At 41.4% G+C, this 13,762-nt stretch overlaps 2 protein-coding genes across 3 annotated transcripts in view; one reads left to right on the forward strand and one right to left on the reverse strand.

The window, feature by feature from the left end:
• The first annotated feature begins 504 nt into the window (after positions 1–504).
• CCT8 (chaperonin containing TCP1 subunit 8) lies at positions 505–12,918 on the forward strand. The gene is made up of 15 exons (XM_084802351.1): positions 505–667; positions 2,178–2,268; positions 2,839–2,918; positions 4,702–4,851; positions 5,753–5,933; positions 6,031–6,092; positions 7,481–7,618; positions 8,676–8,854; positions 9,949–10,015; positions 10,086–10,173; positions 10,262–10,377; positions 11,101–11,172; positions 11,257–11,421; positions 11,670–11,789; positions 12,584–12,918. The coding sequence occupies exons 1-15, from the start codon at positions 608–610 to the stop codon at positions 12,659–12,661; spliced, it is 1,647 nt and encodes a 548-aa protein (XP_084658477.1). The 5' UTR covers positions 505–607; the 3' UTR covers positions 12,662–12,918.
• A 399-nt stretch (positions 12,919–13,317) lies between these two features.
• The window catches only part of USP16 (ubiquitin specific peptidase 16), a 33,558-nt gene continuing 33,113 nt past the window's right edge, over positions 13,318–13,762 (reverse strand). For both annotated transcript variants that reach the window (XM_084802344.1, XM_084802343.1), the window contains one exon: positions 13,318–13,722. In XM_084802344.1, the coding sequence (XP_084658470.1) occupies positions 13,598–13,722 (125 nt within the window). In that variant the 3' untranslated portion in view covers positions 13,318–13,597. The remainder of the gene's footprint in view (positions 13,723–13,762) is intronic.

The following is a 13,762-nucleotide window of genomic DNA, read 5'->3' on the forward strand; positions in this document are numbered from 1 at the left end:
TCAATCTCCCTTCAGTAAAAACGGAGATAATATTCATCCCTAAGTTTGGCCAATACCAACGATAACTACGCTTAAGCAAACCACTTAGAACTAACCACACGCTGTGGCACATCCTACAATGCCCAGCGCACAGAGTGGTTTGTAGGGACGAAGGCGGGTGCGCTCCGAGAAGAAAAGGCAAGCCTATCAGGGCGGTGGCTCTACAAGAATAGGTGCAAATGAAGGTTAAGAAATCCGGTGTCCGCCTCAGATTGGTCACAAGGCAAACGTCCAGACCCGAGTTTACTACCTAGTTTTCTAAGGACACGGAGAGCTAGTTGACAAAGTCTGCAGCAGCGGTGCACGCGTCCCGGGCGCGAACTCTGCGCTTGGCCTGATCGTTCGACTTGATCGGGAATCGCCAGAATGGTCTTGGCAGCAGGAGCCGTCCTAGTGTTCGCCTCTAGTTCTCGCGATACTTCAGACGAGCGTGGTGTAGAAGGGGCGGAGCGACCGGACGTAGAGGGACGTGAAGCGACGCAAAGCCCCGTTCCCAGCAGGCTGTGCGTCCTCGCCGCTTCCTCCGGATCTTGGAGCGAGCGCGTGAGCGGTTGATTGCTACTTGGCCATGGCGCTTCACGTCCCCAAAGCTCCGGGCTTTGCCCAGATGCTCAAGGATGGAGCAAAAGTAGGTGGCAGAGAGACGTGGTGCGGTGGGAGAGCGGGCCTGCGCCTGCGGCGGCCTCAAAAGGCCTGCGGGCGTGACGAGAGAAGGTTCTAGAAAGGGAGGTGTGCTCTCCAGGCCGCTGAAGCCTTGGGCATTTTTTTGTAATTCCCCCATCGGGGTTGGCCGGACCGGGAGGGTCAAGGCGGCGGCTTTGCATCTCAGCCCCCGCATGCCTCTGTTAGCATGGAAGCCACCGGCCCCGCCCTTAACGGGAGCTGGCGGTGCAGTTGAGGAACCTGGAAAGAATTGATAACCGGTTGTTTTACGGCCCAGGGTTTGTGGGATGGAAGGGACAGCCCTGCATAGCAACCCTTGAGCCTGCTCTTGGTTGCTTCCTTCCAAATGAAATTAAAAGACAACCTGTTCGACCATCCAGAGACGTCCGATCCCAACTTAAGTTTTATTCATAACCTACCTCTCAGGGTTGTATTTTCTTTACCTTTTCTAAGTTGGGGAGATTGGGCCAAAAGATGCTATTATCTTTAGATTCTAACTATCTGACTGAATAGCCCACTGGCTAAGTAAGGCCCCAGCAGAGAAAAAAATAGTGTGACCCTCTTGAACATATTTTTAGGAGAGTAACTCACCCCCTCACCACCACCACCCCACAGGATTTCTCTGTTTTAGGCCTGGCTGTAGACTAGGCCGGCCTGGAACTCAGAATGATCCACCTGCCTCTGCCTCCCAGAGTGCTGGGATTAAAGGCGTGCGCCACCAGGACCATCAAAAGTGGGGTTTTATGTTTGTTTGGTTTTTGTTTGTTTGTTTAAGCGTCACACTGCATATGCAGCATTTGGCTGGAGATGTTCAAGCTGCTGGATAATTTTGTTTTGTTGTCCACGGTTCTAAGACTTGTAGAAATAGATAAGTGAATTGAATTTAAGGTCTTAGGGAAATAGAGGACGCTTAATAGTGTAGGTTCTCACTTATAGTGATAACTTGGCATACTAAATGGATGTCAGGGTTTAATGCTAAGTTGTTGAGTTCTGGAAAGTGATACTGATGTTTCACCTTTTTGGGGGGTGGGTCATAGCTTCCAATGTAGGCCTTTTCCTCCCTCACTTAGATGGAGGAAATGGTCCATGGGAAGCATTTCACTCAGAGGCTGGCACTTTAGCACATAGAACCACTTTATGGTTCACATTAGAAACTAGTATTAATTGCCTGGGGTTGTGATTTAATGGTAGATTCCTTGGGTATGGATGGGAGGGAAAAATATTCTTCGGTAGTTAGGTGAATCTAAACAATCTGTAAAGTAAGAACTATTAGTTATCCCATTATTTGTAGATAGGAAAAATTACCAAGATCTTGTTGTAAGTTAGGGGGAAACTAAGGCCATTAGGACTCCAGACTCCATGTGAAAAATCCTTATGTGATCCTGGCTCTTTATTAGAAACATAATGAATAGAGAATGCCTATGTTTGAAATTTTTACCTAGTTATCCTATTTAAGCAGATGTTTTCTTTTGCAGCATTTTTCAGGATTAGAAGAGGCTGTGTATAGAAATATACAAGCCTGCAAGGAGCTTGCTCAGACCACCCGAACAGCGTATGGACCAAATGGTAATGACCACATTCGTGCTATAGAAGACACGCTGGTGGGATTGTGTGTCGGCTGTCTGGTGTTTGTCCTGAGAGTGTTACATGTACAGGGCAGGTCTTGTAAGTTGTTTCATAGTTGGTGGCACTAGTGTGCTTCTAATTTCCAGTCAGAAATTCAGCTTTCTGGAAAAAGAAAAGTTGAAAGTGATACTTTTACCCTGTTAGGTGATAGGAAAACTGCAGCACTTTCACTGTTAGCATAGCTCTTATTGTGGAAAAGGCTTAGCAGTCTGAAAAATGGGCCTAGTTAACTACCTTTAACCACCAGTTGAATTAAAGATACAGACTAGGGGACCAAGCATAAAGCCAAATGTGTTTCTAAGTATATTATTTTTGTGTGTGTTGATCCCCATTTATTAAGCACTTCCTGCATGGGATGCATGTGGACATTTCGTCCAGGGACGCCCATGAGGCTGTGATGTAACAGAGAATGTGCTCAGAGGGCTAAAGTCGGTACAGCTTCTGGCCTTATTTTTCCTGGGTTATTTCGAAGAATATTTGAATAATAATGGATTTTTTTTCTTTTTTGAGGAATGAATAAAATGGTCATCAATCGCCTGGAGAAGTTGTTCGTGACAAATGATGCAGCAACTATTTTAAGAGAGTTAGAAGTAAGTTTTTTTCAAAAGCAAAACTCACTATTTTACCATGGATGAAATTACATTTCAAATTAGATTATAAAGGGCTGTTTCTTCCTCAAGTTGATTGTGAAGATTTATAAGTGGTCTTTTTAGGTTTAGCATTTTGGCTACTTAAAAAGTTTTAAATTATTGTTGATGATGAATGGGTTGTGGAGTATTGCTGGGATGATCAGATTCATTAGTCTATAGATTAATTCTAATAAGAATTTTTACATGACATAAAATAGCTGATAAATATGGATGCTTTTTTTTTTAAAGTAACCATTGGAATTTTGCTTTCTTTTGCTGCAGTTTTGATATCCAAGAGGCTACAGAACAGATAAGGGAAATGTCTAGCACATATATTTCTCACCCTGTTAGGCCTTGTAGTCTTTAGTAGTACATGCTCACCTTTGGGAATTTTCCCAAAGCACAACCAATAACTTAAATCTGTGCTTTAAAGAAAATGAGAAAAATTAACATTCCTCTAACGTCTTAAAGAATGATACATTAAGGACAAATTTAACTATACAGAAGATTTGTGGAGAAGTTTCTTATGGTAAATGAAATGGCTGCAGAGATGACTTGATGCTTGAGAGTGCATGCTGCTCTGGCAGATCAGTTCCCGGCCCCACCTCAGGCAGCTCACAACATGTGACTCCAGCTCTTAGGGACCTAGCGCCTGCCTTCACACAGCACTGCAGTGTTGAGAGTCAGAGGCACCCTTGATTTGTCAACACAGCCTGGGGAGACAGCTCTGTAGTCTAGCAGTCTCCATTATCAAAGATTTACATTGGAATAATATCTAGAAGAACTTGAGAATTGTATTGCTTTTTAAAATTTACTTCAGGCTTGGGAATGTAGTCATTAAATCATTTGGTAGGGTGCTTGCTGAGGGTTTGATACTCAGCTTTCAGGAGGTGAAGGCAAAAGGACCAGAGGTTTCCATCCGTCCTCATCTATAGTCTGAGCTGTGTGTATCCTGCCTAAAAAGAAAGAAAAAGGAGCTTATATATTCCCTTTATGTGTTTTGGTTTTCCAAAATAAGGTTTCTTTTTTTGTTTTTGTTTTTGAGACAGGGTTTCTCTGTGTAGCCTTGGCATGAGCCACCACCCCCAGGCCTGTTTGTGTTTTGGTTTTACTCAAGTTGAGTGATGTCTACTTTAGTTCTTCTAAAGACTATAGTTTATTTCTGAGATAGTTTCTGTGTGTATTCATGGCTGACCTGGCCTAGTTCTGCAGACCAGGATGGTCTCCAGATCAAGAGATTCCCCACCTGCCTCTGCCTCCTGAGTGCTGGGATTAAAGGTGTGCACCCACACACCTGGCCAAACATTTTTTTAGGCAATACATGGAGAGACTTGGCAAGACACTGTCAGACATGAGGTCCGGGAGGGGTGGGATGACACAAGTTTCATGCCAGGTGGATGAGAAGATGACAGTTGAAAGGTGCATGTCACCACACTCAGCTTCTCTTTTCTAAAGGCTTTAAAATTGCTAAGTTTAGTGGTTGATAGGTGGGAAATAAGTTATACTTTCTAAGTTAGAAATAAAGGTGGCGTTCTTGTGGAGCTTGTGGAGTGGCTGTCAGAAGGTGTGCTTTGAAACTGTTTACTTTGTACTGGTGTAGTGGTGCTTGTGGGCCATAGTTGAACATACTTTAAACTGCGTAACTAACTGATCAGGTGGCATTTACCTGCCACCCCAGGAAATGAATGGCTTTATGTTACTCTAACTATACAGATGTTTTCACTTGATAATCCCTTTATTTCAGGTACAGCATCCTGCTGCAAAAATGATTGTGATGGCCTCTCATATGCAAGAACAGGAGGTTGGAGATGGCACAAACTTTGTTCTGGTATTTGCTGGTGCTCTTTTGGAACTAGCTGAAGAACTTCTGCGGATTGGTCTGTCAGTATCAGAGGCAAGTATTCATCTTACACTCTAATTACATATATTTGATTACTTGTATGTAGTTGCTTAAAGCTTAAAATTTAAGACTAGGTCAGTAAGAAGACTCAAGCCTGAGGACCTGAGTTCAAATCCCTAGAACCCATGTAGTGCTCAGGCCTAATTCCTGCACTGTGAGAGAAACTTGATGACTAGCAGTTGAGCTTCCGATGGAAAGAGTCTGTCATAAGGGAATATGTCAGAGATGGAGCAGGACACCTGACACTGACCTCTACCCACTGTGCATATGCACACTTGGATATTCATATAGACATACACTGTACACATACATCACACTTACTTCCATGTGTATACATTTACCATATACAAATGAACATTTTAAAATAAACTTTAGAGCTGGGCGTGGTCGCGCACGCCTTTAATCCCAGCACTCGGGAGGCAGAGGCAGGCGGATCACTGTAAGTTCCAGGACAGCCAAGGCTACACAAGGAAACCCTGTCTCGAAAAACCAAAAAATAATAATAAAAATTAGAATAAAATAAAATAAACTTTAAATGTACTAATAATAGCTAGTGTTGAATGGCTTAAACTGTGCTAGCCGTTGGCATATGCTTCACCTGTGGTGTGTCCTCAGAAGAACCCTATTGCTAAGCCTTCTTAAACTCACTGTTTCATATGAAGAAAGGTTTGAAATGGAGAAACTTTGCTGAAGGTCCTACAACAGATAAATGGTAGAGTCAGGATTGAAATTGTGTTGTCCTCAAAACTGTGTAGTCTATAGCTATTGGCTCTGCCGTATGTCTTTTACAAAACTTGTCATTTTATGTTGGAAATACCCATCTATTTGATTACCGAAGTAAGTCATGTCAAAATGATGTCTATTAAAACATATTTTTTAAATCTTAATGGTTTAGGTGATATCAGGCTATGAAATAGCTTGCAAAAAAGCTCATGAGATTCTTCCTGATTTGGTATGTTGTTCTGCAAAAAACCTTCGAGATGTTGACGAAGTGTCATCTCTGCTTCGGACCCCCATAATGAGTAAGCAGTACGGCAGCGAAACATTTCTGGCCAATCTTATTGCTCAGGCATGTGGTAAGTAAGAGTAAGAAGCAAAAAAATCCAAAACACATCATCTTTAACATGACTGAGATATCTTTGTTGTCTAAAAAATGTTTCATTTTCTTGACAGTATCTATTTTTCCTGATTCTGGCAATTTCAATGTTGATAACATCAGAGTATGTAAGATTCTGGTAAGTTTCCAAAAAATGCGTTACCATATCCAGACAGGTCTTAGAGAAGGGTGGTATTCTTACGGTAGTAGGTATTGAACCCAGAGCTTGGCGCGTGCTGGGGAAGCACCATACCATGGAGGTCCATTTCCAGTCCAAGGTCACTTCCTGTGCCTATCCTCTGCTCCAATTGTTTTGCTTTTCTTTGTTTTGAGACAAGCCTTGGCTGTCTTGGACTCACTTTGTAGACCAGGCTGGTCTTGAACTCACAAGAGATCTGCCTGCATCTGCCTCCCTGAGTGCTGAGATTAAAGCCGTGCACCACCACACCCCAGCTTGCTCTCTCTCTCCCTCCCTCCCTTCTTTTTTTTTTTTTAAGACTTAAATTATGTGCAAGTCTTTGCTTGCATTTATGTTTGTGTACCATGTGCATGTAGTTTCTGTGAAGGTCGGAAGAAGGCATCAGACCCCTCAGGACTGTAGTTACAGATTTTGAGCAACTGTCTGAGGTGTGAGAATCAAATCTGGGTTCTCTAGAAGAGCAATCTGTGCTCTTAATCACTGAGCCATCTTTACGCCCCTAAATTTTACCTCACGTTTTAGACTTAGTACTTCTATCTTTTTATGGTTTTTTGAGACAGGGTTTCTCTGTGTAGCCTTGGCTGTCCTGGACTCATTTTGTAGACCAGGCTGGCCTCGAACTCACAGCGATCCACCTGCCTCTGCCTCCCGAGTGCTGGGATTAAAGTTGTGCACCACCACGCCCTAGTACTTCTATCTTAAAGCAGTGCTTCTCAACCTTCCTGATGATACTGTGACACTTTAATACAGGGTCATTTGTAGTAACTCCCAACCATAAAATTGTTTTGTTGCTATTTCATAACTAATTTTGCTACTGTTAAAATAATGTAAATATCTGATATGCAGCTCCCAAAGGGGGTTATGACCCACAGGTTGAGAACTGCTGTTTTAAGGCATCAATTTTAAATAACATTTGGTATTAATAAATTGTGATGTTTCTACCTGTTAATAGTATATTGCCTTGTGAAGTCATCATTTCCCCTTTGATGCTTAGGAGTGAGCATAACATAAAAGAGTAGAGCTGGAGAGAAGGCTCATGTCTGATGAAGCCATCTTTGTCCTGCTCTTTAGTGTAGCGGGTCTACCAGGTCCGTTAGAGCCCAGTGCTTGGTGGTTAGGCAAGTAAATGGCTTGGTGGCTTTCTACCTGTGGTGGTTCTGGTGCACTGAAATGCCTTCCCGCCACAGCAGTGACTAATGCGATGGTGCTCCCAGCCCTGACAAGAATGGCTTGTTTACGCCTACTGTCTGCTCCTGTTAACCTTGCTATGTATACAGCCTTAGTTTACATCTGAACTCCAGTGACAGTGTTGGTGTTTGACTCCTTAGGGCTCTGGTATCTATTCATCTTCAGTATTACATGGCATGGTTTTTAAGAAGGAAACCGAAGGTGATGTAACGTCTGTCAAAGATGCAAAAATAGCTGTGTATTCGTGTCCATTTGATGGCATGATTACAGAGACTAAGGTATGTGATTTGAAAAGTATGTTTGGGTTGCTTTTTTATATTAGTATTTATTTTTTAGGTGGGTTTGCTCTATATCTATATCTATATGCTTTGTAATAAACTAAAAATTACGGAATCATTTTTTCCCCAGACTGTGAATATTTGCTTTAGCTACCAACTACTAAACTGGAAACATTTGTGACAGTATTTATGGGTTTTAAAATTTTATTTATATGCATTTTATGTACATTGGTGTTTTGCCTGCATGTGTGTTTGGGTGAGGGTGTCAGAGTCCCTGGAACTGGGATTATAACATTTATGAGCTGTAATATGGGTGCTGGGGATTGAACCTGGGTCCTGGAAGACCAGTCAGTGCTCCCAACTGCTTAGTCACCTCTCCAGTGCCCAGTATGTGTATTTGTTTTGGTTGGTTTTTTGTTTTGTTTTGTTTTTTGAGACAAGGTCTCTCTGTGTAGCCTTGGCTGTCCTGGACCCACTTTGTAGACCAGGCTGGCATCGTAACTCAGAGATCCGCCTGCCTTTGCCTCCCGAGTGCTGGCATTAAAGGCGTGGGCCACCGCACCCGGCAGTATTTGCATTCTTACAGCTCCTTGTTAATACTGGGTATCTTGTCTGCTCATGAAGCCACTGTTTGAAAATGTTGACATTCTCTTACACGCTTAACCATGCTAAGCAATTTGAAAATAAGTCAGTCTTTAAAACCACATGTTTGGATTCATGCCAAACATTCCTGGCAGATCCAAATTGCTGATTTTACAGAATTAAGGGGAGGAGGATGGTTGTCTAGTCCATGTCTCAAGGAAAATTTGGTATGTTTTTTGGGTGACATCTTTAAAAGAAATCTGTGCCAAGCACATTGCAAATGCAGTTGCTTTGAAATATGGGGGTGTAGGAACAAGCTGAGGACCTTATTTCATACATGTTACATATTTGTTCATAATAAAGTATTTATCTTCATGTATTCTCAGATCTTTAAATTATTGGGTAAAACATTATCTTACAACTTTTAGCACCAAAATTATGAAGTGATTTTAAAGAAAGCTTCCTTATTTTCCAGGGAACAGTACTGATTAAGACTGCTGAAGAGCTGATGAACTTTAGTAAAGGAGAAGAAAATCTTATGGATGCCCAAGTGAAAGCGATTGCTAGCACTGGTGCAAATGTCATAGTAACAGGCGGCAAAGTAGCAGACATGGCTCTTCATTATGCTAACAAGTACAATATCATGCTAGTGAGGTAAGAGCTACGTTCTTTTCGAGACAGGGTCTCTCTGTGTTAGCCTTGGCTGTCCTGGACTCACTTTGTAGACCAGGCTGGCCTCAAACTCACAGCAATCCCCCCGCCTCTGCCTTCTGAGTGCTGGGATTAAAGGCGTGCACCACCACACCTGGCTAAGAGCTACGTTCTATAAACAGAACTAAATTATTATTAGTGCTGAGCAAGTCCAATAAATTGAAAACAGTTAGTAAAGGGAAAATGAAGGTCTTAGATCAGCAAAAGGACTTTCAAGGAGGCAGTGGGGGGGGGGGGGGTCCAAGGATCGATGAGTGGGTGTTATTTGAACAGGGAGGGAAAAGGCATTCCAGGCAACATGAACAGCTTAAGGGTTAAGCTACAAACTTAATGAATTGCTTATCAGATAGGGTATGTGAGTCAAGAAAAATGCCTGTTCATAGACAACACACATTTGAAACAACTTTTTACTACCTAGTGTCAAATCAGATACTTAAAGCAGATATCTCTGTTCTTCCTTACAGACTGCATTTTACAAGTTACAGGACAAGTTTTCTATATCCTGGGCTCCTGGTTAGAAGTCTCAGACTTCAACATTCTAGTTTCTAAAACATTGTTATAAATTTGTCAATTTGACAAGTACTTACTTGTCTAAGATACGTTCTTGCTACGTAGCCCTGGCTAGCCTGCAACTACTATGTAGGCCTAGTCCCATCTGTCTTCTCTTCCCTAGGGCTGAGATTAAAGAGTGCACTGTTAAACTGGCCTTAGCTTTTGTATCTGTAGATGCCATAAACTTCAAATACAGCTTTACTGGCTAGTTGTGAATTTGCATTCACAAATTCACTAATCAGCTTCTTGGCTTCCCAATTCAGTGCAAAAAAGATGTGTTCAGTTTGAATAGAGTGAAAACAACATTTTTGTTTTGAGGTAGCCTTGGCTGGCCATGTAGATGAGACTGGCCTTGAAGTCAAGAGATCTGATCTGCCCGTCTGACTGCTGTGGTTAAAGGGGTGTGCCACTTCATCTGGTTTATTTTGTTTTGCTGTTTATTCTCTGCATTTTATATTAACATAATTGAATAATTTTTCTTGAAGGCTGAACTCAAAGTGGGATCTCAGACGACTCTGTAAAACAGTTGGTGCCACAGCTCTTCCTAAATTGGTATGTATTTTGGAAAACAAAAGATAGGTGAACACATTTGATTTTTACTATAAGAATCATTTTCTCGTAGACTCCTCCTGTCCTTGAAGAAATGGGACATTGTGACAGTGTTTACCTCTCAGAAGTTGGAGACACACAGGTGGTTGTTTTTAAACATGGTATGTCATAGTGGTAAGCATAAAGTGTGTTTTGTACAATTATGAGGTATGTTTTCTTAAATTTAATCCATAAATTATGTATTGGCAGAAAAAGAAGATGGTGCCATTTCTACTATAGTTCTTCGAGGTTCTACAGACAATCTGATGGATGATATAGAAAGGGCAGTAGACGATGGAGTCAATACTTTCAAAGTTCTCACAAGGGTCAGTATTTGCAATTTCAGAAGTGTGTGATTTTGTGACAGCAGTCGATAGACTCACACATGAATGTCTAGATGTACAGTTTAACAACATCTGCTGACAATGAAGTTTACCTTAAAAGGAGCAAGCCAAGCTGTTTTAGAATGGGGACTGCGTCTTCTGCTGAGGCGCTCAGTGCTGTGTTTGTGTGTTCCCATTGTGTAGTCACTTACTTTCACCAAATTTTGCCTAGTGGGGCCTGAAGAGATGGTTCATGATGTAGTTCACAAAATAAGAAAGTTTGTGAAAATTAACAATGTGACGATTTAATCATCACTGAACTACATAGAAACACAGTGGGACTGAAGCAAAGAGGAAGAAAGAAATTAGGATAACTAATTATGTTTTGTATTTTTCACAAGTTTTTTTTAACATAATTCACATAAGATAAAGGAGTTGGGGTGGGGGAGCTGGCTCGGGGGTTAAGAGCATTGGTTACTCTTCCAAAGGTCCTGAGTTCAATCCCCAGCAACCACATGGTGGCTCATAATGAGGTCAAGTGCCTTCTTTTGGCCTACATGCAGTTAGTCTGACTGGGTGCGGTAGCGCACACCTGTAATTCCAGCACTTGGGGAGGCAGAGGCAGGCAGATCTCTCTGACTTTTAGGCCAGCCTGGTCTACTAAAAAACCTATAATGTGAAGAAATAATTCTATTTTAGTTTAGTTTTGTGTTTTGTTTTAAATAGGATAAGCGTCTTGTACCTGGAGGTGGAGCAACAGAAATTGAACTGGCTAAACAAATCACGTCATATGGAGAGGTATAACCTTTTCTATATAAACTGCCTTTTATTTAAAACTGCCGTTTCTTTTAAAAATGCATTAATCAACACATTTTGTTTTAGACCTGTCCTGGACTTGAACAATATGCTATTAAGAAGTTTGCTGAAGCATTTGAAGCTATTCCACGGGCACTGGCAGAAAACTCTGGCGTGAAGGCCAATGAAGTTATCTCTAAACTCTATGCAGTGCACCAAGAAGGAAACAAAAATGTGGGGTTGGATATTGAGGTATTTGTTAAATTACTTTTTCATGAATATACAGTCTAAACAGTGTGCATAAAGGGGGAATTGATAACAAAATAGCCTAGTTTTACAAGAAGCTGTGATTGATTTTTATTTAGTTTATGTGATAGAATTTTTAGTTTTATTGACAGCTTAGGAGTGAAGTACTAGTTGTAGTTTAGGAACCTGGTACATTTATAACGATGAGTATAAGCTTTCTCGTGTAAGAAATTAACACAGTTTTGTTTCGACAGGCTGAAGTTCCTGCTGTAAAGGATATGTTAGAAGCAAGTATTTTAGATACTTACTTGGGAAAATACTGGGCTATTAAATTGGCCACTAATGCTGCAGTCACTGTACTTAGAGTGGATCAGGTAAGTGAAAAAAAATGAGATTTATTTATTTATTTTTTTAATTTTGTGTGCATTCGTGCGGATGTCAGGTCACCTGGTCCTTTGGCACCTTAGCCACTGAGCCATCTCTCCAGCCCCAAGGTACACTAATCTCAGCACATGGGAAGCAGAGGCAGGCACGGTCCCAGCATCTGAAGGCAGACAGGCAGATCTTTTTGAGGTCCGAGCCAGCGTGTTCTGCAGAGCAACACCTTATCTCAAAATGAGTAAATTCTCTGGCCAGGGAGATGGTTCAGATGGGAAAGCTTTCCTTACAAACACAAGGACGTTAAGTTTGTTACTGTTTGGCCCAGAAGGCAAATCCCAGGGACTCTGCACTGCCTGGCCAGGGCACTCAAGTTAAAATTACATACTTCTTAATAGGAGATGCAGCACTTGTGATTTGTGCTATTTATTCACCCTGACATCTAGAGTGTTGAAATTGACAGGATGCTTAGACATACTGGGGTGTGTCTTAGAACCCCCATGCACAAGCACTCTAGAGAGGTATGAATGTGGGGCATGAAAGAAGTGCAGATGGTAAGGCCTGAAGGTGAATTTTCCTGCTTTAACAAGCACAGCCTGGGGTGCTAGAAATCTGGTGGCTTTTAATATTCCTAGTGTTCTCCACTGACAGCTGTAAAGTGTCTTTACACAGCCTTTACACAGGGCTTGTGGCTCTGACCTACAAAAGCAAGGAAGCCTCTACCAGTAGAAGTTTAATTCCTAATGTTGCTGACACAAAACGGTCTTTTCTGTTTATTGTGCTTACTCAGATCATCATGGCAAAACCAGCTGGTGGGCCCAAACCTCCAAGTGGGAAGAAAGACTGGGATGATGACCAAAATGACTAAGGACCTTTTTGTTATAGGTGAAGAATTTTATTTGTAGAGTGGAATTTGCCTAATGTTTTCTTATTCTTCTTAAATTAAAGTATTGTGTTGATACTCTGCTGAGTGGTAAAATAAACGTGTTACTGTTGGGCGTGTCTGATCAACTGCTGCTTATATCAACCTTTTAAAACACAGGCAGCAGGCAAGACAAGTCACTTTTACATTACTGTTCTCCTGTATATCTGGCCTGCTTCTAAAAATAAATTGTATAATCATCATATGTTGTTGGCAGTTGATTTCTTCAAGGGAAAGGCAATTTGAATATTTTGCTTTTTGGCTTTTCCAGACAGGGTTTCTCTGTGTAGCCTTGGCTGTCCTGGACTCCCTTTGTAGACCAGATTGGCCTCGAACTCACAGTGATCCAAGCGCTGGGATTAAAGGCGTGTGCCACCACTGCCCGGCAATTTGAATATTTGTAACAGGAGACCAAAACAGGCTTGTTTTAAAGTCGTTACCTCAAACTTGCAGTTTTCAAATCTTAAGCTCCTGTGATTGACTGGCCTGATTGACTGGCTTATGCACATAGACACTAGGATTTCACGCTGCTCCCCATCACTACTGGAAATATAAACTTAATCCCAGTACTAGAGGGTGTTACCAGTAATACGACTTAAAAATTTGGGGATATCAGTTTATTGGTATGTCTAGAATTACCACCCAGTCAGATTAGGCATAGGACTTTAGTACTTCAAACCCTTTCTAAAGTTGAAACTAGAAAGAATAAAAACCAGTAAGAGTACAAAAACTGTTGTAAATTATTTTGCCCATATTTAAATAAATAAGCATGATTTTTTTTTTCTGTCATTTACTTGGGTGAACATAATTTATAGGTGTTTTGTTGTTGTTACAGCCAGTATAAAAGCCATAGGTGTATTTCCAGAGAAAGCACTTTTGTTATTACAGTATTCTCTCATAAAATAGGAGATATGCTTGTGAATTTAGTACTTTAGTTACAGGCACAGCTTGCACATGTGTATCGCTGATGTGAAACCACTGCCCTTTGGTTGATTCCATTTCACAATCTGTCAGGAAATATAAAAAGAAAGATCAGGTTGTTTTGTT

The sequence above is a fragment of the Acomys minous genome (genome assembly GCF_964271855.1).
Source record: "Acomys minous genome assembly, chromosome: 11".
Classification (NCBI taxonomy): domain Eukaryota; kingdom Metazoa; phylum Chordata; class Mammalia; order Rodentia; family Muridae; genus Acomys; species Acomys minous.

Excerpts from the sequence above, each read along its gene's own strand:
- CCT8 (XM_084802351.1), top strand. The coding sequence starts at position 608 with ATGGCGCTTCACGTCCCCAAAGCTCCGGGCTTTGCCCAGATGCTCAAG. Across the intron at positions 5,934-6,030 it reads TCTTATTGCTCAGGCATGTG|TATCTATTTTTCCTGATTCT; the intron begins GTAAGTAAGAGT and ends TTTTCTTGACAG. Across the intron at positions 10,174-10,261 it reads GGTGGTTGTTTTTAAACATG|AAAAAGAAGATGGTGCCATT; the intron begins GTATGTCATAGT and ends ATGTATTGGCAG.